General features: G+C 44.3%; 1 protein-coding gene and 1 long non-coding RNA gene across 2 annotated transcripts; one reads left to right on the top strand and one right to left on the bottom strand.

Annotated features, from left to right (window-relative positions):
* The first annotated feature begins 4,552 nt into the window (after positions 1 to 4,552).
* LOC134022626 (uncharacterized) lies at positions 4,553 to 21,245 on the top strand. The gene is made up of 4 exons (XR_009930664.1): positions 4,553 to 4,933; positions 14,882 to 14,956; positions 20,583 to 20,931; positions 21,015 to 21,245. It is a non-coding gene; the product is annotated as an uncharacterized LOC134022626 (long non-coding RNA).
* On the bottom strand, positions 13,839 to 19,424 carry gpr26 (G protein-coupled receptor 26). Its single transcript, XM_062464307.1, has 3 exons — positions 18,234 to 19,424; positions 17,481 to 17,594; positions 13,839 to 15,130 (listed from the first exon to the last, which is right to left on the bottom strand). The coding sequence occupies exons 1-3, from the start codon at positions 18,902 to 18,904 to the stop codon at positions 14,899 to 14,901; spliced, it is 1,017 nt and encodes a 338-aa protein (XP_062320291.1). The 5' UTR covers positions 18,905 to 19,424; the 3' UTR covers positions 13,839 to 14,898.
* Positions 21,246 to 24,092: the final 2,847 nt, after the last annotated feature.

Raw genomic sequence — 24,092 nt, 5'->3', positions numbered from 1 at the left:
CACCTGAATCGTGAGCCTTCTAAAACTCTACTCTGCCTTCAGAAACAACAAGACTTTTTAGTTGTTGTCATAACTGAACTGTCGCTGCACAGTTATAAACCTTGTCATTATCCTAACATGATACATCACAGCAATCTGATTAAATATCTGATGTTAAGGCTGTCTTGCCGGCAAGATTATACAACGCAATTGCAATCAAAAACCACGAATACTAATGAAGGTTTCTGTGGAGACCCCATTCCCTCTGATGAGGAAGTGAAATGCAATGCTAAAATAATTAAGTGACGGTACTTCCTTGTGACAAAGGGAACCGGTGCTTAGACTTGTCTGATGAGGTGGGCTATGTATGGATCTCTTCCTCCAAACAACTGACCTTTGGGGCCACAGGTCTTAGTGTTGAAGTGCTGCTGTGTGAAGGGGGGGGGGGAGGTTGGAGGGAAGGGGGGAGAGGTGACGGAGCGAGGTTGATTGCCCTCCTCGTTGTGTGGACAGTAATCCTGTGGAGGATTTTGACAGGCGGAGGAGGCAGATATGGTGTCTTTGTGACATTCTCTCATTTTGTCAAGGACTTTGTTAGGAGGAGTTAAGTGACAACAATGTGTGTGTGTGTCTGATTGTGTGTGTGCTGTATCGTAACGGACTCACTGCATTCGCAAGCCTCTGATAAGGAAAACAAGCCCTTTAAATGTTCGGAAGAGAAGTGTACTACCTGGATTTGACATGACACTTGGAATGAGTGCTTGTCAAAGCAAAGCTTTTAACAAGATCTCAGCTGAGAGTAGCTATATGAGATTTCACCATCCCAGCAACATCAGTAGAGAAGCACTGCCCTTGAGGAGAGGGACACACGTTCGCAAGCCTGTGGTAACGCTGATCTAAATATGAAAGAAGGCAATAGAAGATTCATTTTCATTTTAGACACAATGATTACTGAATCATGACTATGATGAATAACAATCAGCGGAGATGAAGGTCCCTCGAGCCTCTTGTTGAGAATGAGACGGAGAAGAGACAGGGATTGGTTGATTCACCGGCTGGAACCTTACTTGGATACCACTGCTGCACGGTATCAATACACCACGCAGAGAAATAGAGATAATGCGGGATATAAGAAGTGCTGTGCTTCAAAAGGTTATTGTGCATGGCTTATACGTGGTTTATCAGCTTCCCTTTTTATCAAAAAGTTTTTTTTACAAGTGGGCTCATTAATCCAAGTTCTCCACAACAATTCACTTTCTCCATTCGACTGTGTCTCAGAAAGAAGTAATATTTTAATTGCTTGTTGCCAAGGTGAACACTCTCACAGAACATTATTTAAATGAGTCTTCTCTAATACTGGGGGCCCAAAATATAACTCAATAAATAGTTGCCATTCTTTTCCTGTCTGAAGTCACCATTGAACACCACAACTGCATTAGCATAGTATTTACATGTGCATGGAAGATTATACAGTACTTATTGTACATCTACATTATAGAAATGATGTATACTAAAAATGACTGACAAACTTTGACATTTAGATTTTCTTTCTGAGTTCATACTACAGGAATCATCTGTTTTAATGGCATATCCATTATTTAAGAAAGCCCTCTTAAAAAGACTGGAAGTACCTGGAAGATCAGACCTGCTATTCTGCTTCAGTGGGATTTACGTGGAAATGTTCAATTTACGAGAGAACATTCAGAGCTTTTAGTCCTGGATGTCACAGGCACACTTTAATTAAAGGACCACTTTATCCTCTCTCTATTTTGTCATGATTCAAGTAAAGGCTTTCAAAATAAGATGGGAAATTTTTTGGTAATTCAGTGGTCAGTGCAAAGTGGTGAATGGAAAGAAGGGTCTGCCAATGAATCGCTTCCCGCTGTCCTTCCTCTGAGAGCACAATGCATCACATAGAATGAAGAGAGCAGGGAAAACTATGCAACTGATGATAATTATACGCTATGCTATAGTAGGTGACATCCACAAGTAAATAGTTTACATTACATTTACTCATTTAGCAGACGCTTTTATCCAAAGCGACTTCCAAGAGAGAGCTTTACGAAAGTGCATAGGTCACTGATCATAACAACGAGATAGCCCCAAAACATTGCTGTGATCTAGTTGATCTGTCTCAACCACAAGTCAAAAGTTTTTTTTTTTTAAAGGTTTTAGACGTATGTTCTGACATCATCAGTCCCAGAAACAAATCATAGTTCATTTGGCAGTGATTCAGACGGTAGTCAGCTTGATTAATTCAATGACAAGCTTCATCAGCACTGATTAGTGAGAGACAATCCGACAGAATTATGACTCATTCTGGTGACGGCCACTGGATGCTGCCAGAACATATGGCCACCCCCACACATCGCATTTCAGAGATTCATTAAATTCCCTCAATTGTCACAATTCCTCAAATTCTGTAGTACATCTAGTGGCCTGTATAGGTAAGCAGTTGACTGGTGCCGATTCTGATAACACAGGTCCTATATTAAGAGGACAGCCAGGTGTAGGAGTTGCTCCTATAACAAGCATGATTTCCCCTGACCACCCGTGGACTGAAGCAGCAATCCCCTCATCAGAAGATAATACATCTCTCATTCTCCTCCCAGAGACTAACACAGAGGGTGATAAATCTCTTTGTTCCACTGGTCTAAAGCAGAGACTATCTGTCATGGTTGAACTGTGCTATGACTTCAATTTCAACAAGATGGGAAAACATCCGGCTGGCTCATTTCACTGGGCAATGGGTTTCCTCTCTAACAGAATGGGGGAGTTCAGCTACCCACTACACTGTAGCTATCATCTTACACTGCCAATGCATGTTTCAGGGATATCGTAATTCCACAGCCAGGATAAGATCAGGCAATCTTAAGCTTTTGAAACGGCTCAAGATCCAGATTTACACCAAAAGATGACACATTCGATAGCATTGTCAGACATTCCCTTACAAGCAGACAAGCAAACTGATCAGACCGTGTGATTCACTTTTAATAATGGATTTAAATGATTCACTGTATTCACGTCTTCTGAAAAAGGCTTTGGGGAAAGTCTCATGAATTTTAATCGATGCACATTTATAGCACTCACTGATAAGACTGTTCTGATATTAGGGGACATTCTGCTATCCAGACTCTGTACAACCAGCCTGCAAAGAACCAAATCCTTTTTGACTTACGAAACTTTCAAGGTTATGTTGCCATAGAGACTGCCCTGGACAACTCGTGTGTTCAGTTCAGTAACGAAGACCATCTAGGAGACCTGCTAGATAAGTCGAAGCCCGTTTTTTTTTTCCAGTCCTATAATTAATCAAATTCACATGAGACTTGATTAAACGTGATGATATGCAGTGACCTGTGAACACTTTAGTCATAATTCACAACATTTTCAATGCAGCTTTCAGACATCAACCAACCAACTGCCACATATCACACCTTTTATTTACTTAGCCTACTTTGAATATTAGACTATATTATTTACCAAACCAACCAATAACGGTTTAGACTAGTCAGAAGGAAACCGTGTTCATCATACCCAGAATAACTGTTTCCCGGGAACGATGGGAACAAAAAAAGTAAATGGACATTTTGAAATTCGCTCATCGTTTCCATTAGCAGAGAAGGAACCCAGCAAAAGAGAGTAGTAATGGGTCATACTCTGGTTGAACACACCTTGGAGACTAGCCTGTTCTATTGCAAACAGCATGTGCCTATACTAGCCTACTAAGCTGTGACATAAACATTCAACAGAACGGAGATGCACTGGTGATTAAGGTTAATTGGCTTCGCGAGGGGGTGTAAAACAATACTGGGATTCTGGCTCGCACGGTGACATTAAAAAGGTCGTTCTAGTAGACTGACAGAGATTAATGATGCACCTGTCTCTCTCGTTTGCTATAAACTTCAGACCAGAATTACAGTAGCCTATTACTAGTTGTAGCCTACATTTTGAGCCATATTGTTCATGTTTAATCTTAGATTTTTGCTGTTTAATTTTAATGTTTAGAAAATCTCATGGTATTTGGTGTAGGCCTAGCCCTACTCCTGTCTACCATCAGTTATGTAGGCTAGATTTAGCAAACACTATATATAGATAAACTTAATGTGCAGAAACGTGAGTTAAGGTGTGCATTCATGTCCAATTAATCTGTTGCAATTTTAATCTATTTGTCCAACTACAATCCATTAGTTACATACTCGGTTTGTCTAAAAATCAATCGCCTCTAACCAATTGATCCAACACAGTGGAGGTCAACGTCTAAAATCAAGATTACGCGAAGGAGTCATCACATCAACGCCAGTCAATACCTGCCTGCGTCTCAGTCTCAGACTGGTTCCACTAACTGTATTAGTTAGGTGTGCTTGTTCTCGACCAGGCACCCTATTGTTGCACGGATTCTGAGGAATTGACGTTTTTGTGGCGAAAAGTGCAGCTATCGGTAGCTAACTTGCTAGACACAGTCACGTGGCTAACGTCACAAACCTGGGTGCGTTTAGACGACCTAGTAAAACCAAAGAACTTATATTGTTCTTCTATACTCTTTGGTACAACTAGGTACATCAGTTCAGTAGTGTGTTAACTTCCGGGAGATAGCTAGCGTAGCTAACTAAATCTGCAAAAGACAAATGCAGAAACGACACAGACACAGGACAGGGTAATAACATTTTATGTAGCAAGCTATGATATAATAAACCATAAGCTATGATTCCAGGCTGTGATATAAACACCCTGGCCTGTATTTGTCAGTTTTACCAAAAAGTATTGCTAATACTGTAGCTGTCGGTAAAAAGGAAGTTAGCTACCCTTCGTTCTGGTTAGCTTCTATAGAGCTACTACCCATCCTACACAGCAGTAGGTCTGGTAAACTGTAGTCCGGTGTCAGGTCTGAAGCCAGGAGCAAAATGGAGAACTACTGAGTAAGGAGCTCGGCATCTCGACTACAACCGGCATCCAGGTGATCAAAATTATTCATTATGCCAGCTAAAAGTGCGCTATTGAGTATTGTAGCTGCTATCCTGGCCGTGTTAGGCTTGCTAGTTAGCTCAAGTTATCCGAAGAAAAGCCCGGTGTTACGGAGAATTCAGTTCCCGCCTTCTGAAGATACTGCCAGAAAGTGACAACGTTTTTTTTAATCCGCTTGTTTCAGTGTTTTTTTTCCCCTCTAGTTATTTAACAGTTTTCCAAGTCGTTTTATCATAAATAATTTTAACACATAAATGATAGATTTTTGTCCGTGGGCGTTAGAACATATAGGGAAGAGTGATTGAAGCAGGGGAAGTGAAGACACGTGCAGTCCAGTTCTATCGTTGGGTCTTCATGATTTATACTCTCTGGACGGCAATCTTCAAACACCCTCCCCCCACGCTCTTGCAAAGTCTAAAGTTTAGAAAGGACAGGAAACCATGGCAACCCGGGTCGGTGCTGTTTTCCTGGGAAGTTAGTAGGGAGTCGGGGATTGTGTCTGCAAAACGTTGTGCTAAATCTCCGGGGTGTGTGCGTGCGTGGGGATGTATGTGTGCGTGCGTGTGTGTTTGTGTGTGATTGTGTCTACAGTGCATGGCACGGTGGTGATTGACCAGTGGGCTTAAATATGAAGCAGTCCAGTTGAACTTCATTATGACAGCTTTTACTTAGCAATTACAGCAATCCGCTAGCCGTTTTGTGATTTGTTGACTCAAGTTAGGATGACAAGGTTTAATCTGCTGTCCCAGTGATTTATCCTCCCCTTTAAAAGTCAGATTGAAGGAGAAACCCGATCCCGAGGCCACGTGAAGTGCGTGTCTCTATTAACGCTCCAGAATTATCAATATTTTCAGTCATTTAGAAAATCCTTTGTAGCAAACACAGCCACATTTACTACTTACGTATTATGAAGGCGGACATTCTTTCTACATGGTGACTCAAATAAATACTCTAGGGCCTATAGGATTTTACTTGGATCTCATACTAATTGTAACCTTCCTGAGACATGGGACAACAACAATGAAACATAGGCTAATTTATAATTTTCTGATGTGATTCACTGTTTACATGAAGGTAATTGAAGTAGGCTTTAAATTAGCAAACGCTTTCTAGACCAAGGGTTAGAGTTACTGTTATGTTTTACAATAAATTCCGTAGAGGATTAGACAACTGCGCTAGTTAACTGGAGGAGTGAAGTCTGTGCCAAAATGACGTTGTGTCCTTGGGCAAGGCACTTCACCCTACTTGCCTCGGGGAGAATGTCCCTGTACTTACTTGTAAGTCGCTCTGGATAAGAGTATCTGCTAAAAGAATAATTGTAAATATAACTTCTGTAGTTAGGAATGTGTGTTCACAATCTACCCGGTGAATTTGAGTAGAAAAGCATACAGCGCTATTATAAAATTGAGAATTGGCATTGCTTTTCAAGTAAATATTTTTATTATCGTTACAATAAATACCAACACTGTCAAATTCTCTAAATTATCCTATGACTTCACTGTAAAATCAGATCTGATTGGCTTATTTCCTCTCCATTTAATGTCTCCCCTAATTAGTGGCGGAGACATGATCGCAGAACCAGAGAAAATACTAGATCAGTCTCTGTAATACACAGCAGGATATGTCAGGTTCCTCTGTCAGGCTTAATGTCAAGGTGCCCCCCCCCCACACACACACACAAATAAGTACCCATTCTCTGTTTCCCAAATCCAGACTGCATTCATCCTTTTCTATCCTTTATTATATCCCCTGGTGAGACAGAGATCTCTCCCTAACTCCACACTTCCTAAGATGCTCAATTAGTAGAGTAGATACTGCTCAGCGATTGGTCCGGAGTACCTGTTGATATCGTTCCCATTATATCGGGAAATACTGTAAATGTCACGTCTTCGAATGCGCTCCATCTGTCCGTTGTTGGTTGGTTGTTGAAGTAAAAGTATTGGCCATACTGGAGCTTTTAGCAAAGCAGTCAAAACACAGTGGTGCACTGTAGGGGTGGGAATCTTTTGGTACCTCACGATTCGAATCGATTCTTGGGGTCACGAATCGATTAAAAATCGATTCACGATTTTTAGCGATTTGTAATCTTTTTTTTTTTTTTACATTTGTGAATCGCTACACTGAATTGCGATTCAAATGTAAATTGATTTTTTTCCCCACCCCTAGTGCACTGTACCATTTTAAATAAACCGTATAGCTCTGGTCAGGGACTGATCACCAATAGGGAAAGCAGGGCTTTGCCTCTTGGTCACTGACAACCAAGAGGGCCTGGAGAGAGACCTTGTTAAATATCACTTGACTTTGCTCCCCCCCTCCCCTCAAACAAAAGGCTTCCGACATAAAAATGCTTTGCCTTCTTAGTCTCCGTAGACGGGCTCTGGTTGTAGTGTAGTTTTTTATGTAAGTTTAATATAGAACTCTGCAAGTAATGCGAGCGTGCTTTGCGCGCTCACAATTTTTCTTAGAAGGTAACCCTGGTGTTTCACGTCACAACACTGTGAAATGCGGGCAATTCCCTTAGCTAAAGTCTGCAAAAATGCGAACTAACGAAAAGGGTGCATAAAGGGCTCAAAATGTCTGAGAAAGAGCCGATACGGAAAGCAGGGCTTTGCCTCCTGGTCAGCGACAACCAAGAGGGCCTGGAGAGAGACCTTGTTAAATATCACTTGACCTTGCTTCCGACCCCCCCCCCCCCCCCCCAAAACAAAAGGCTTCCGACATTAAAATGGCCTTTCTTATCCATCTGAGAGAGTGGTTTAGACGCAGCCAGACCACGGCTGTTCGAGAAGGTGCCTTTCACATTGTGTGTCCTGAGGAAATTAGCTGATGGATTTTTCTAAGCTGGGTGGTTTTAAGTTAGCAAAAACAATGACTCAGTGGATTAACTCTGAGCACCGATTCGGTTTCCCTAATGAATTCCCAATCCCTTCTATTGAATGTGGATTCGTCTTTGTGGCTCTTAACGGCTCCCTCTGCTCTACTTCAGCATTGATGGTGATCGTCAAGTGCATGATGGCGCATATTATGGTCTGTTCTATTCAACTCAACCTCTTCTGATCCCATACCCTTTAAACTCAACACACCTCAACGGTAACCTGATGATGTTGTGCCCCATCCTGTCCTCTGTACACGCGGTACCGTAGCTGCAATCCGCGCTGAGGTAATACCAGCCTTAATACTTCCATCACATCCTTCTGACCTTTGTCAGTCTTTCGTCTCATTCGGAGGAGGATGAGAGGAGGCTGCTCTGAGTCTGTCTGGTCATGCCTCACTTTAAGCACCGATACATTCTGATGGGACTTTTAGTGGTGTTTCATTGCCAGGTGGGTCGTGGTGACAGACCAGTGTTTAATTCACACACCCGTTTGTCCAGTGACAGACAGGTCATGGGATTGGTTGAAAAGGTTTTTTGAGGCATTTCGGGTTGACACAAAGGTGAAGTCAATGAATCGTTTTAGTATGTCCATGGTAGACAAAATGGTATTGCATGATTGGAGGGGTGCCATTTTAGCTCTCCTGTCAGTCATCACTTAATGAACACCCTGGAATAATCTGGAAAGCAAAAGGATAAGAAACATTTTTTTTAAAAATTAATTATAATACACAAGGCAAACATAAAAATTAGCTTGGTTTAGTTGTCAAATATTTATTTTAGCAATTGATCTATTCCTTCAACATTCCAGCATATCTGTCTCCTAAATCCAATATGTGGATCAACAGACTTAGTTTTCATGAAAGCACGTCACTGTATGTTCCGCCAATACTATTTCTGATAAAACGACATAAAAACCAAAACCCTCTTTTGAAGAAATAGTTTTTGAAAGTGTTCGTGACTGAATGGCACACCCGTGAATTTTACTTTCACTCCGGTTCATGGATTTCATTGGGATGACTGTGTGTGTGCAGTCAAATCCATGTCAGTACAAGGCTGGTCCCCTTGTGTACCAGCCGATGTGTAAACATGGCCAGCATGCTAACTAGCATCAAGCTTGAAGGTCAAGGAATACGATTCAGTGTTTCCCACAGAATTAGGTTATATTTGTGGTGGTAGGCAGGGGCGGAGCCGGGCGTTGTAAACATTTGGGGCTTAGCCCAAACCTAGGTTCTAGTATCGTTTTTTATTTGAGTGTAATAGAGACCTCTATAAGTAATGCGAGCGCTCACTAACCTTTGTAGAAGGTAACCCTGGTGTTTCACGTCAGAACACTGAATTCCCTTAGCTAAAGTCTGCAAAAATGCGGACGAACAAAAAGGTTGCATAAAGGGCTTAAAATGTGCCTTACCAATAGGACTGCATAGTATAAAGTACAAACAGAAAATGGTAAATAGGCAGTCAAATTCTGGTCCTCAGTTTTCGGTTAATTTTGTGCTTAACAATGAATAATTATGTGTATTTGTTATTACAATATTGACCAATGGGCTACTGTTCTTCTGGACAGCTTTGTTTGATAAACTGCAGATGACAGCCAGTCTGTAATGAAACCTGCTCTGATGCTTATTACTTGCTAGCTTAGCTGTATTTTCTCAATTTTCTCACAGAACAGGCTATGTATTCAGCCAGTCACTAGAGGCGACAAAAAAGGAAATAACTGTTTTTGCACTTGTAAACAATTGTAGCCAGCCTGTTTTACTTGAATAACATATGGAGAAGTAATCCAGTTGCACCTTTTCATTTGTCACCAAACAACCACAACACAATTTAATTAAGCGTCCAAGTCTTCGCATTACTGTCCCTTTAATGAATGAACAGATGGTTGAAAACTGACTCAATTATAGTGAGGACTCGACTAGCATCAATCACATCCTCACCACCAGTACCAGCATACCCAGCACAAGACCAGTTAGTAAACCAATGACGCTTACACTGTCATGTAGAATACCCAAGTGATTAAAAATAGACTAGTGTTCTTGTAATCTACATGACAAACAGTTTGATGCACACTCTGTAGATTCTCAATGACAGCTTGTTGGCAGCACCTTGACATGTCTGCCTTGTCAGAACTGTAGTTGGAGAGAAAGAATGAGCAGCTTTCTCTGGTCTATTTCGGTAGAGGGATGCGTATCAGAATTTCCTCCCCCAGACTTCAGTTTTCACTACTGCGTAGGTTGCCCGTCGTGTGTGTGCATGTGGTGTGTGTGTGTGCATATGTGTGTGAGTGTGTGTGTGACTCACCCATGTTAGCCATTTCTCAATAGTCTGCCTTCTTCCTGAGGTGAGTGTCACTATTGTTGAACTGTGAGCATCATATTACCCTGAGCAGTGCGTTGCTGTGTGATATGGAGTTAACAGTCATTTGTGTCAGGAATAAGCCCTCTAAATACAAGACTGCGGCTTGTATTTTGTTGAGTTACATTAAAAAAAATTTTTTTTTGTATATTTGCATTACTTTTATCACTTGGATTATTGTTTTTATTGACTTGATGTAAAGCACATTAAGCTGCAATTCTTGTATGAAATGTGCTATATAAATAAATATTATTATAAATAAAGTCTTATTATTACAGTAGCCCACAACACAAGCCTCAAACCTGCTGCTAAGTTGGCAACATGCTAACTAAAGTTCCCCTTTTACTATATCCAATAGGCCATACACACATATATGTTACAGAAGACAGAAAACCAAGAACTAAATCATACTAGGACACACAAACTAAAACATATTATCCTTAGATGACCGATCCTCCGAGATAAAACAATTCCACTAACAGGTGAATCTTAGTTGGACACGTTGCTCTGTTCTCTTTAAAGGGCAGGTGGAATTCAGTTCTCACAGCCTTTTATTAGTTTGAAGTACGAAGATGATGATGAGCAGGGCAGGTATTGTCCCTGTGAAAGGGCAGGGCAGTGTTGGTCAGAGAGCTGACAAGATGACTCAGAAAGGACTGCCTCACAGTCATCTTCCATTGTCGAGAAGAACCAAGGAATTCTGGGAAGGAAGTCTTTGTCCATAATGGCTGAAAATAACTTCTGCACTGATAAATATATTACAGTATTTCATTGCATGAGTTGTGTCATGCATAGTGTCAATGGCTGGTGTTAAATGAACCGAACTGGCAGTTGCCGATTTTGTGATACTTCATAGAGAAGCAGCTGGTTTTACTGGCTGGTACAGTGGTTGTCTCATGCATGTAATATTCACATACTGGAAAGAACGTTTATAAGTCAGTTGGTGGAATCACTCTACGGATGTGAATTGTTGTTATCCATATCATACAGGATTGCCCCCCAACAAAAGTAAGATATTACAACTGCCCAGTACCACTGTTTTTCTTACCGATCTGGTTGCAGCTGCATGCTGGATCCAGCCTGGTAAAGTATCAAGTAACAAACACATTAGCACTATTTCTGGGGTTTTCCTACTGTGTGCGGTGTGTACAATATAGGTCAGTTTACTCTGGGACATGAGGGAGACCATGACATGGCATTTCGATGTAACCTTTTCTATGAGTAACACATCCTGATGCCGAGGGCTAGTTGTGTTCTACTGACGACATCATAGAGGGCTAGTTGTGTTCTACTGACGACATCATAGAGGGCTAGTTGTGTTCTACTGACGACATCATAGAAGGCTAGTTGTGTTCTACTGACGACATCATAGAAGGCTAGTTGTGTTCTACTGACGACATCATAGAGGGCTAGTTGTGTTCTAACTACGACATCATGGAGGACTAGTTGTGTTCTACCGACGACATCATAGAGGGCTAGTTGTGTTCTACCGACGACATCATAGAGGGCTAGTTGTGTTCTACTGAAGACATAATAGAGCATAGACATATATACATGTATATATGTCTATGTCATAGAGGGCTAGTTGTGTTCTACTGATGACATCATAGAGACGCATATGTCACAACAAGAAGGCTAGGGAGGACTGAAGCGACCCCAATTTTAAATGTGTAATGTCAGCCACATAAAGTCCAAACTAATCATTATCTGTTAAATAAATAGATCTGTTCTAATTCAGATTTGCAATACTATATAACTTAAATTAATATATATATCTTACATATTTCAGTGTTTTGAAGACATGAACATAAATTAACACGGTTTATGAAACATTCATGGTGCATTAGTTTATGATGAAATAATTATCAGATTTAAAGTTGCAGAGCACACAGGAAATGTGATATAATGTCACTGTTCAGATTTCCAAAGCTGTTCACGTTTAAAATTCAAGATTCAAGGTAAAACACAGGATATTTCCTGCAGTAATGAGGACGTCAAAGTTTCTTACGCTACGTTTGCATTCATCTGAACATTTTAACTGTTGACGTTAATGCATCATGATTCCGTTTGTGGGGATATGTTAAGCGCCTGGCTGCCGTTTTTGACATAAATGACTGTGAAAGGCTCTGCTGCGCTGTGTTTCGCAGCTTGCACCATGAAGCTGGGCTGTTTGTGCCAGAAGGTTCCCTGCGTCTGCAAGTACATTGCAGGGCCTTGATCATACACAGCCTATTTCATCCGCAAGCTGAACTAAAAGAAGAGAAAATATGTAGCATCTAAGTTTAGGTGTGTGCGTGCGGTCGTTCAAGATGCTTTTTTTTTTTTTTTGCGAATAGGGCCGAGTAGGCGATTTGAGAAAGAGATCACATGAGTTACTGGGGTTGGTTTCCTGTGTTATTTTTGGAATATCGTTCTGAATTCCATGTCCCTGTCCGTGTGCATGAGCCTCTCACCTCACGCAGCCCCTCGCGGGGGATGCGAAGCGGGGCGGGGGCGGGCGGCGTTTCATCATCCCGTCTGGGGTATCTGGGACTCCCTTCTAATTGGGGAGATCCATTCAGCCCCCCGAGGAGGGGGGGGGAGCTGTGTGAAGTCAGCTACACTTCTCTCTTCTCCCCCATTCCTCCCCCCACTCGCTCCTTCGTCTTCTCCCCTTCCGTACGTGCTGGTGCTTAATCACAGGAGCGGTATGCAGGGTATTCGCTGGTGCTGCCGGTCTGCATCATCCAGACTCCCGGCCACCCACCTGATGAGTCGGCCTTGATGAGGATGATGAAGATGAAGCAGGTTCGCACATCTGCTTCTCTCCTCCGCTGGGGAATTCATCTCAACGAGACTTTGACTCTGCTTTCTCTCTGTAGTCCTTCATTAATGCAGTTCCCAGACAGCAGCCCCGTGTAGATGCTCACTGTTTGCATGTCTGAATAACCAGTAGATTTGTTCCTAATACCCAATACTTTTGCATTGGGTTCTTTTTTGATAAGGAACGCAGATGATCGACTCATAGGCTATCTCACAATATGATTTGTCATTACGATCAGTGCTTTTCACATGCCATTTTCCCTACCATTGCACCCACACAAAGGCAGAATGTGGGAGAAGAATGCAGAACCCGTTGACCCACATCACAGATACTGTCTAAAACTTCTTGCGAGGCGATCATTACCAGTCTGCCTCAATGAAAGACGAACAGTGGATGTCGAACTCTGTTACAGTAAGAGATGCATACACCCGTGGGGTTTCATCTTTCTAACTTTTCTTTTCTCACAACCTTGCAATTATAAAGGTCCCTAACTATCAACCCGCTCCTATTGTGAAATGAAAGTGTTTGAGAGAAGCGCAGTGCTGTCATCGTTTCAGTTGGGCAGTGGTGGGTGGAACACTTTTTAAACAATTCCTTGAACTAATTAACTCTCTTCTATTGTGTCTTACCACCAAACTGGGAGTAATACCAGTGTAGGCTTTGACAGATGGTGCCCTTTGTTTCGCAGTTAGGGCACATACTGAATATTTAAAAATCGCAAGAGGTTTTCATAGCGATAGCTTTAATTATAACCATTAGGTCGGAATCTGTTACCGTAGGTGTACTTGTAAATGTATAGGCAGTTTTCCAGTTTTTCACACTACAAGAAATGCCAACATTTATTTTTGTTCTTTTAAATGCCCCGCATTTATTTCAGTAAGATCACAAACATAATTTGCAAAAACTGAACATGTCCTATTTTAACAAAATAAATATACTTTGTTGTTAAATAAGGCTTCATACTCTAACAGATGGTACTATACAAGGAAATACTGGCCCCTGACTGCCCATTCAACCAACATCAGCTACATCTCCTCATGTGGATTTAACTTCTGTAATAATATCACAGACACTATCAATACCAACTGAAAATAAGTGAAAATACTATCACATAAACAGCTTATGTCACTGAAAAACCAAATTACCCTCTTATGCATAATACATGTAATGGTACAGTACCATAATTATATATTTTTTTAAAACAACAACAATATAATACTTCCAATACTAAGACAAGTGTCTATGGATCAATCTAGAAAGCACATCTATGATACCACTGCTGCCTTTTCAGTTGGGTGTTTTGAGGAGAACTGTCAGTTCATCTAAAAGGCACTCAATTTTCAGAATGTCTGCCTTGTTGCTGCTGTACAGTACATGAAAATAGCTGAGCCACTGGGTGCTAGCTATTCTCACCCATCTCACACTGGTAACTAACAGACACACTATCTTCAGTCATCAATTTACTATATTAACTTTTTCCAACTAGATTTAGCAGTTTTTCTTCAATGATCCATGAGGTATATCTCAATGCTATTTTAACCATATTTGTATATTCAATATATTTTGTCTCTGCAGCGAGACATTATTAAAATCTCCCTTCATGAATCATCTGACTACAAGTACAAAAACATCTGCTACAACTTTGACATGGATCCACCAAGAACCTGTACTTACCTGCAAACATTTCAGACAAAAACAGTTAATCTTAAATCACTACCTCACTGGTTCAACAACATGTCACTAACAGGGCGACTGCCATGTCGCGGTAACAAAACACACAGCAGGCGTGGGCTTTCAACACGGACATTAAGCAGCCTCGGGCTGTCAGGTGAAGTCACCGTTACCAGGTAGGGTCTTGAAGGACACGATCGAAGATTGACTCAGTGTGTCGCAATGTCTCCCGTCTCCAGGGTGCCAGAGACAGCTCTCATTGGACGGGTTTGGGGACATCGCCCCGCCCCTTCTCCACCTTGCGGGCCGAGGAGGTAAGTGGGCTCCTCTTCAGAATCCGATTGGCCAGTTCGCTGCAGGTCTTCCTGTATTGGTGACGCAGGAGAGAGTAGACAAACGGGTCGCAAGCTGCCTTGCAATAGGCCAGACACTTGGAGGCCACGCCCCAATGAGGGTTGATGGGTCCAGGTGTGAAGAGCTCCACAATCCTTGTGCGGCAGAAACACAGTAAGAGACATTAGGAGACTGAGCAGAAGAATGGACACAATGATCTGAGATGAGCTACTGGTTCTCAACCCTGGTCCTCAGGGAACCCCTGTCCTGCATGTTTTAGATGTTTCTTGGCTCCAACACACCTGATTCAAATGCATGGCCGTTACCAGGCTTCTACAGAGGTAGATAACGACCCATTTATTTGAATTGGAGCAGGGAAACATCTAAAACATGCAGGACAGAGGTTCCCTGAGGACCAGGGTTGAGAACCATTGAGCTAGGGTGAAATATATAATGAAACAAACCCATTGTGTCCCAAGGTAACTGTTTAATAAGTTTTGAAATGTCAACATTTCGCTTTGCTGAAATGTCATGGCCCTGATTCAGCGTGACTGTCTGGGGATGAGGATGAAAGGATGCCAACTTTGATTTTACTACTGCATCCAGTTCTTTGGACATGATTATTGATAAATATCACGAGTTACATAACCACAACATCAGTATTGGTATAGCAGTCATCAGAGCAGAGAGAACCAGTAAGAACAATGCCACCATTGGAATTCAATCTCAACGTCAAATGATACTGCCAACACTACCACATCTTCCTGAAGAGCTTTCAGTCACTCCCTCTCTCTCTCTCTCTCTCTCTCCCTCTCTCTCTCTCTCCCTCTCTCTCTCTCTCTCTCTCTCTCTCTCCCTCTCTCTCACACTCTTTTTATCTCGAACGCGCGTGTGCTATTTTAAGCAGCACAGCTGAGGTCAAACTGTTGGAGCATCTTACTGGCTTCTGAGTCAATGATGCAGCCTCACCTCCCACATCCCTCCCAGCCTCACCTCCCACATCCCCTCCCAGCCTCACATCCCCTCCCAGCCTCACCTCCCACATCCCCTCCCAGCCTCACCTCCCACATCCCTCCCAGCCTCACCTCCCACATCCCTCCCAGCCTCACCTCCCACATCCCTCCCAGCCTCACCTCCCACATCCCCTCCCAGCCTCACCTCCCACATCCCCTCCCAGCCTCACATCCCCTCCCAGCCTCACCTCCCACATCCCCTCCCAGCCTCACCTCCCACATCCCTCCCAGCCTCACCTCCCACATCCCTCCCAGCCTCACCTCCCACATCCCCTCCCAGCCTCACATCCCCTCCCAGCCTCACCTCCCACATCCCCTCCCAGCCTCACCTCCCACATCCCCTCCCAGCCTCACATCCCCTCCCAGCCTCACCTCCCACATCCCCTCCCAGCCTCACCTCCCACATCCCTCCCAGCCTCACCTCCCACATCCCTCCCAGCCTCACCTCCCACATCCCCTCCCAGCCTCACATCCCCTCCCAGCCTCACCTCCCACATCCCTCCCAGCCTCACCTCCCACATCCCCTCCCAGCCTCACATCCCCTCCCAGCCTCACCTCCCACATCCCCTCCCAGCCTCACCTCCCACATCCCCTCCCAGCCTCACCTCCCACATCCCCTCCCAGCCTCACATCCCCTCCCAGCCTCACCTCCCACATCCCTCCCAGTCTCACCTCCCACATCCCCTCCCAGCCTCACATCCCCTCCCAGCCTCACCTCCCACATCCCTCCCAGCCTCACCTCCCACATCCCTCCCAGCCTCACCTCCCACATCCCCTCCCAGCCTCACATCCCCTCCCAGCCTCACCTCCCACATCCCCTCCCAGCCTCACCACCCCTCCCAGCCTCACCTCCCACATCCCCTCCCAGCCTCACTTCCCACATCCCCTCCCAGCCTCACCTCCCACATCCCCTCCCAGCCTCACCTCCCACATCCCCTCCCAGCCTCACCTCCCCTCAGCCTCACCTCCCACATCCCCTCCCAGCCTCACCTCCCCTCAGCCTCACTTCCCAGCCTCACCTCCCACCTCCCCTTTGTCTCCCCTCCCACCTCCCCTCTCAGCCTCACTTCCCCTCCCAGCCTCACCTCCCCTCCCAGCCTCACCTCCCCTCTGTCTCCCCTCCCACCTCCCCTCCCAGCCTCACCACCCCTCCCAGCCTCACCTCCCACCTCCCCTCCCAGCCTCACCTCCCACCTCCCCTCCCAGCCTCACCTCCCCTCCCAGCCTCACCTCCCCTCTGTCTCCCCTCCCACCTCCCCTCTCAGCCTCACCTCCCCTCTCAGATCATTCAGATTAACTACATCATGTGGCACACTGGAGATGTGGTACATTGCCGACTCAATTTCAAGAGATATGGTGATCCCACGATCCCACTAGAGAACAGAAGGTCCACCCAAGGTAAGAGGAAGTATACAAATAAATAAAAAAATCTTTAAAACAGCCTTGGAGCAAGGGGTGAGTTCAACAGGAGGGCCTCCCGTTCGTATCTCACCTAGTGATGACGTAGGGGGCGAAGCACACCACGAAGGTGCCGATGAAAGTGCTGATCTTCTTGGTGGCCCTCTGCCTCCTCCTCCTCTGCTCGTCCAGACAGCGCTGGCGCACGCTGGGGGAGAACCAGGGTTTCATTATCACCCCAAGGACCAGAGTCAGGGACACGGGCACAATCACTAATGTCACTCAAGTGGAATGGAGGGTGATGGAGGGAGATGGAGTTGACAGCTTGCTCCAGCGGACACTAGCAGCATGGGTCAATAGAAGCCAATCAATTGAAAAAAAATACACTATTTAGACAGATCTCAGCTATGTAAAATTGAGCCAATGTTTTAATGATTGGTCTGTGGTGGATTTTATATCTTAATATGTATTGCTTTGCATAGACCATGAAATCTGGATGTTCAATCACAGCAGATTTATTGGGAATGGGAGATAATTAGGGGTCATCATGCTGTATATCAGTGATATTTCTGGGCAGCATAATTAGAATTTCATCTCATGAATATAAATATAGTGCTATTCATCAAGGTAATTGCAGCAATACCTTGGTGTCATTGAGAGAGTTTTACAGCTGAAATCGGGTAAACTGGTCCAAAAATAGCCTAGGGTTTCTGAAAGTAATCTACATTGTATTTACAGGGTTTAATTGTATTGGTTTTTGTTATTACTTGATTAATATTCTGTATTTGTCATCCTCCGGTTCTGAAACCACAGCTCTGAGGTGAGTACTCAACGTGTAAGGTCTTACCTTGGGTGAATGTCCACAAACAGCACTAACGTCTGCATAGTGATCTCATCTATGCGCTTACAGTGAAACCTTGCCACTTTCAGCACTTTCAGGTATGTGACACATAGCACGATTAGGGTCAGGAGAAAAGTGAGCGAGTGTAAAACCACCGTAAAGATGATAAACTGCGTCCGGGCGCCACTAGCCCTGTTATTGCAGAGCGTGCACGATGCGTAAAGGTGGTTGTATCCGACCCAGGACAGGCACGTGGCCACAGCAGAAAAGCAGAGCGAATGTATCCACGTGTACCCCAGGGCTATCACTGCGTCCCGGTGCCTTATCCTAGAATGGTAGCTTAGCGGGAAAACCACGGCCACCCATCTATCTATACTCAAAGCTGCCATACTCAGCATCGAGTTCGTGGTGAGGAACGTGTCAACGAAGCCCACTACTTGACAGAATCCCCGTGCACCAGGATGTCCCTTGTTGATTAGCCCGATCAAAGTAAGTGGCATGTTGAACACAGTTAGCAACAAGTTGCAAAACGTCAGGTTAAGGATGAAAAGCCCCGGAACCTGTTTCCTAATCTCCGGACTGTACAGAAAGCCGATTAACACCGCGATGTTTGACAGCAAAGACACTACGATGATGGCCACTACAAACGCGGAGATGGCTATATCCACTATGTGCATGGTGCGTGCGTCCCGCTCAAAAATCCGGAATAATAATTATATTCCCCGTCCTGACACGAATTGGCATTATGCAGCAGTATGCGAGGTCCAACACAACATCCAGGACAATGTTGGGCTACTCGAGTAACCGATGGTCTCTGTCATTTGTCATGGAACTCCGGCGGTATTTTAACAGACAATACTACAGACCAGCCTATGATAATAACACCGAAGATGCCAATCCGATTTGATGTGCCTCCCGTAGTGTTTTCAAGTATTCCTTTTGCCACTGCTCACGAACGGATATCGTGCGCAATTGCACAGTGAATTGATGGGCAGCTGTGCAAACTCGCGGCACATGTCTTATAGTCTCTCCGAAGGGGTTTAATCGCATAAGCACACGTATCACCCAGTTTTCACACTTCGACCGACATTTGCATCCCAAATGAAGACAAAAATAGATTTCTCCAAAATAGAAACAGACGTTGGTGGATTTACATGCACGCAGCTGGAGACTACAGTGATTTTACCGACGCGGTGATGATTTTACAAGCTTCTATTCACCTAATGAATAGTGTACAGCTCTCTCTAAGGAAACACTGCAAACACTTCTCTCTAAGGAAGTCCCGCGTTACTACGTCATACAGAATCAATCAAAGGATGTGTGGTAGGCTATTGTACGTTTGGAACTACTATTCTTTGCCTCCACAGATTATTTTAATACGAGACAAAAAGTAACCTTGCAGTATCCTAGAAACTAATTGTACCCCCCTCCCCCCTTATGCAAAACTGTTGACCGTTAATATGAAGTCATATTATTGCTTGTCTTTGGAAGAAAACAACACACAAGCGCATCATTTTAGAGTTCATGTCACTTGAATTGTCCCGATGTACCATAACACTGGCTCATGGAAACACACACACACACATGCGGCGGAGGCTTATGTTGTCACTAGTTCCACATTTTGATTCTCATCGCAGTTGGTGGCCATCTGTGAGATTGTAACGTTTTCTACTCGGTCCGATGTGAGAGGAGCTGCTCTGCACGACAGGTGATGGAGGGGGGGGGGCAGATGGTGGAGACGGAGAGGAAGGCAATGACACTTTCCTATTCATGGTGACAGAGGTGGAACATCTTCCTCAAGAAGCTGTCGATGGGAGTTGACTGTCTTGGTTTGTTTGACTCTGTAGACTTAATATGATTGTTTTGTGACTGTGGGCCGACAGATGGTTTTAACAGATCCTCTGTGTGTATGTGCGTGTATGTGCGTACGTATAGTGTGTGTGTGTGTGTGTGTGCTGACCTCATGTTCACGGTTCCTATGCTGTAGTAGCTGCTCCACGCAGGGCCTAGGGGAATGACGGTAGGTGTAAAATGAGAAAGAACATGCATAATGTTTTGGAACTGTGATCTTTATAGATGACTGAGCCACTATGTGACATTAATTGGGTTGGTTTGCGATTCTATGGTTCCTTCCATGTTTAATTTAATCCTGGGGTTGAGCTCACCAAGACCCCTTTCGTCTCATTACCACTGTTGGTTACACAACGCATGCAGAACCTGCTGTTAGAAAGTTCAATTAACATGCTCTGTGAGAAAGGACGAAAAAAAAAACTGATACTTTGAATTACTCATCAGATGAGTTTCTCGGCCCCAAATTAAAATCATTTATATCATCTGTTGTAATTAATTGAAAAGGATTTCTCCACTGCCGGAGACAAGGAAAATCACAGTGTCTTCATGACACAAGCGGTGGGAAGCCTGGAGGGATGGTGGCGAATGACAATAGTGAGGTACTTCACAGGATGGCTGAAGTGTCTGAGGCAATGATGAGGTCACCCACTCTTCTAGATCTGTGCACAAATATTCATCATCACCACGGCTCCAGCTATGACAAGATTGATCGTCGGATCTCACGAATGCTGAAATGCCTTACGAAGCTTGAAGACAGCTATCTATATCCGCCACCCTTTGTTTACACTCGTTAAGCTTCATGCGTGTTCGAGCTGCACCTGCATACAGGTGGAACTCGAGGAAGCCGTAGACAGTAAGTGCATAGTTTAGGTGATACTGGAGCCTCATGACACATGCAGCATTTAATTGGACCTCTTTGTGCACTTCCTGCACCAGATTACAGGCCAGAGAGGTCTGCGTGGCTGACTGTGACACAGGCAGGCCTGCCAGCCATAATCACCACTCCCAATCTGCTTTGATGTCTCTTCTCTGGTAATGAGCATGACATTACAGTATCTACGGGCATGGCAGTAAGACACAGGCTGCTTTTGAAGATATAATGAGAAGTGTTAATGAGAGAACAGAGTGGTGGATGGCAGCAAGCGAGGTTGTGAAGCTGTGTGATGCGTGTGTGTCAGGGCGAGCGGGGAGAAGGTGTCTGCAGTGTTCATCAATAATACTACTAACATAGATGCTCATGCTCAAGTCATGATCCTATCTTCTGAAAGCCTGTTTCTCTCTGTAAAACCTCTCGATTTTACAGTTGTCTTTTCCGTTTGTGTGTGTGTGTGTGTGTGTACTGGTGAAGGGTGAGTCATGTTGATAGCAGGATGAACACGCCTGGCCAGCCATATAGCCCCAACTGCACAATTTCAGATGCTGTCCTTTCACATTAGTCTTGGTTCGATTGTGCTTGGACAAGCTTCTCTATTCTGCATGCAAATCGCCCCATACACCATACATGTCCTCTCTCACGCGCGCGCGCTTTCTCTCAGACTCTCTTTATCTCTCAATATGTTGACGGCTTTCCCAAATAGTATATTTTGTCTTACTATACAAGTTGGCCAAAAGACAATTCAAAATAAATCCACGTTATACTGTATATACATGTGTATATATGTGCACATATATACATGTATGTATGTGTGTGTGTATATATATATATTAGGCATGTATCTTTAAGTCCTGGGAGTAGAGGGCTGTTGCTGCAGTGAGCTAGCCCTCGTCTCCAGGGGTGGCTGCAGGAGAACAGGACTCAAGCAGCCCCCTAGTGCTGCTGCTCCATATTCACATCTGCTGTCTTCCTGGATGGTGTGTGCATGCGTGTGTGTGAGTGGGTGGGGGGTTGTGTGTGTGTGTGTGTGTAGTTTGGGGGGGGGCGGAGGGGGTGAGTAGGCGGAGGGAGTTGTGTGTGTTTATCTGTGTGTGTTTATCTCTGTGTTTGTGTGTGAGCGTGTCTACAGTATCACATTTAAGATCTAAACGGCAATCCACAGACCCAGCTGCAGGAGGTGCAGTGAATCACAATGTAAACAAAACCACCTGACTTCCTCAGAAGGAGCAGACGGCCTCCTGGAACGCCTTCACACACAGGCGTGAAGGGACCCACACCAGGCGTCTCAGACAGCCCTGATGAACAATCTAGGTTTCCATCAACATGTCCAACAACTGGCAGGATGATGGATTTGGAGGTGAGGCCGTGGTTGTTTCATTTTTATCTTCTTCTCGTCCTCGTTTCTCCTCTGACCTCCTTTTCAAATAGACAGATCTTAAATGTAGGGTGGTTCCCTGCCCTAACCCGAACCACCCCAAACGTTTTCGAGAGACGTCAGAACAGGTCAGAAAAGTTGTTTTCACCCAGACTGCCCAAGCCAGTGATTTAGAATGGGGGGCCAGACTCGCAGTTGTTGTTCAACAATGCGCCAGTTTTCAAAAGACAAGGCAGTGCGTGGACCATGTCTGACCGGATCTCTGGCTGACTCACCCCTGCCTCGCCTCTGGCTGACTCACCACTGCCTCGCCTGACTCTTCCAGAGATGGTTGACGGCGGAAGGAACGGCCCAATCACGATGTGAGGATGAGCACAGCTCCTCGTCTTGCCTGCTCAGAGATGTGTGTTGTCAGACTCATGCCCACTCTGTCTGAGGAAGTGGGTGGTAGACTGACATCCAGAGTCGACCGAACACACCAGTATCCGCTCCGACGCTGCTGGGAGCCTGTACTCTATGAAATCGGTTCACTGTAAGATTATTTTAGACTTGCGTTCTGCAACTGTACAGATCTAGAGGAAATCGTTTCATTTCATTCACTTCTTATGAATCTTGTGGGCTGTTGAAAACGGTGTGGCAGAAATGAACGAATCATATATGGAAGCAAATCAGTGACAATGTTTAGAATTTAAAAAGTTATTGGATATTAACACCACCGAATTTGTTGGTTTTGAATTCACCAGTTTAAAATGTAAATATGAATTTATTTCAATGTAAAGAAGAAAATCCGATCCAAAGATTCAAGGTTCGGAAATTCATGTGCTCAAATTCGAACAGTAAAATTCAGATAAAAAACAAACAGATATTCAAGCTTTTGAATTTCAAATAGAACAAACTCGGACTGAAAAAACCCCCATCCGGGATACCAAGGATAGGTAAGTATATCGAGCCTGAATGCAATCAAACCATTTGACTTCTCTGAGAAGGGTCCAACTGCAGACCTGTCTCAGGCAGTCATGCATGCAGATCAGTCATACAATCACAGCCTGGGGTCTGAGGAGAGAGGTCCAGTCTGAGGCAAGCAATACCTTGGTATCCCGGATGTTGCAATCAGAATTATTTTTAATTTGAGCAAGCTGAATATCCGAAACTTGAATTATTGGATCAGATTTTTTTTTGAACCAGCGACCTTCTGATTACAAGCCCGACTCCCTCACCGCTCAGCCACCTGACTCCCTATTTAAGTGTTGATGTGATCTTCCCATACTTTTGCTCTCCTGTGCTTCAGAGGAAGACTTTCCAATTGCAGTGCCGTCATAAGTGGTGCAGCATCGCCCTCTAGTGACAGAAAACACTCAAATAGGAGCATCTGGGAATTACTGTAAGTAACTGGTGGAGAGAGATTAACATAATGCTGTAGTTAAAACTCAGACTTGACAAATATCCCTGTCCGTATCCCAGATGGACACACCCCTCTACAGGTGTGTAAGGGCGTCAAGCCGTATCCCAGATGGACACACCCCTCTACAGGTGTGTAATGGACACACCCCTCTACAGGTGTGTAAGGGTGTCAAGCCTGTCAGGTGAGGGCAAATCACAAAAAAGATGGAGGGAAGACATTTACTGCAACACCACCATTTATTTACAACGGCTGGTACTAACCCTCTTTGACCAGTAGAGGGCACTCTCTGCTTTGCTAATAGCAACATCCTGCTACTTTCTGGCTTATATTTTTACCCATCAACATCCACCAGTGTCCTTCATT

This window comes from Osmerus eperlanus, chromosome 6, assembly GCF_963692335.1.
Source record: "Osmerus eperlanus chromosome 6, fOsmEpe2.1, whole genome shotgun sequence".
NCBI lineage: Eukaryota > Metazoa > Chordata > Actinopteri > Osmeriformes > Osmeridae > Osmerus > Osmerus eperlanus.
Note: the sequence above shows the minus strand (reverse complement) of the source record. Positions and strands in the feature narration are given on the sequence as shown.

What these genes read in the sequence shown, in the direction of transcription:
- gpr26 (XM_062464307.1), bottom strand. Translation starts at nt 18,904, where the DNA reads ATGCACATAGTGGATATAGCCATCTCCGCGTTTGTAGTGGCCATCATC. An exon ending in TTTGTGGACATTCACCCAAG is followed by an intron (nt 17,595 to 18,233) that starts GTAAGACCTTAC and finishes GTTCTCCCCCAG; the next exon opens with CGTGCGCCAGCGCTGTCTGG. An exon ending in GCCCCCTACGTCATCACTAG is followed by an intron (nt 15,131 to 17,480) that starts GTGAGATACGAA and finishes CTGCCGCACAAG; the next exon opens with GATTGTGGAGCTCTTCACAC.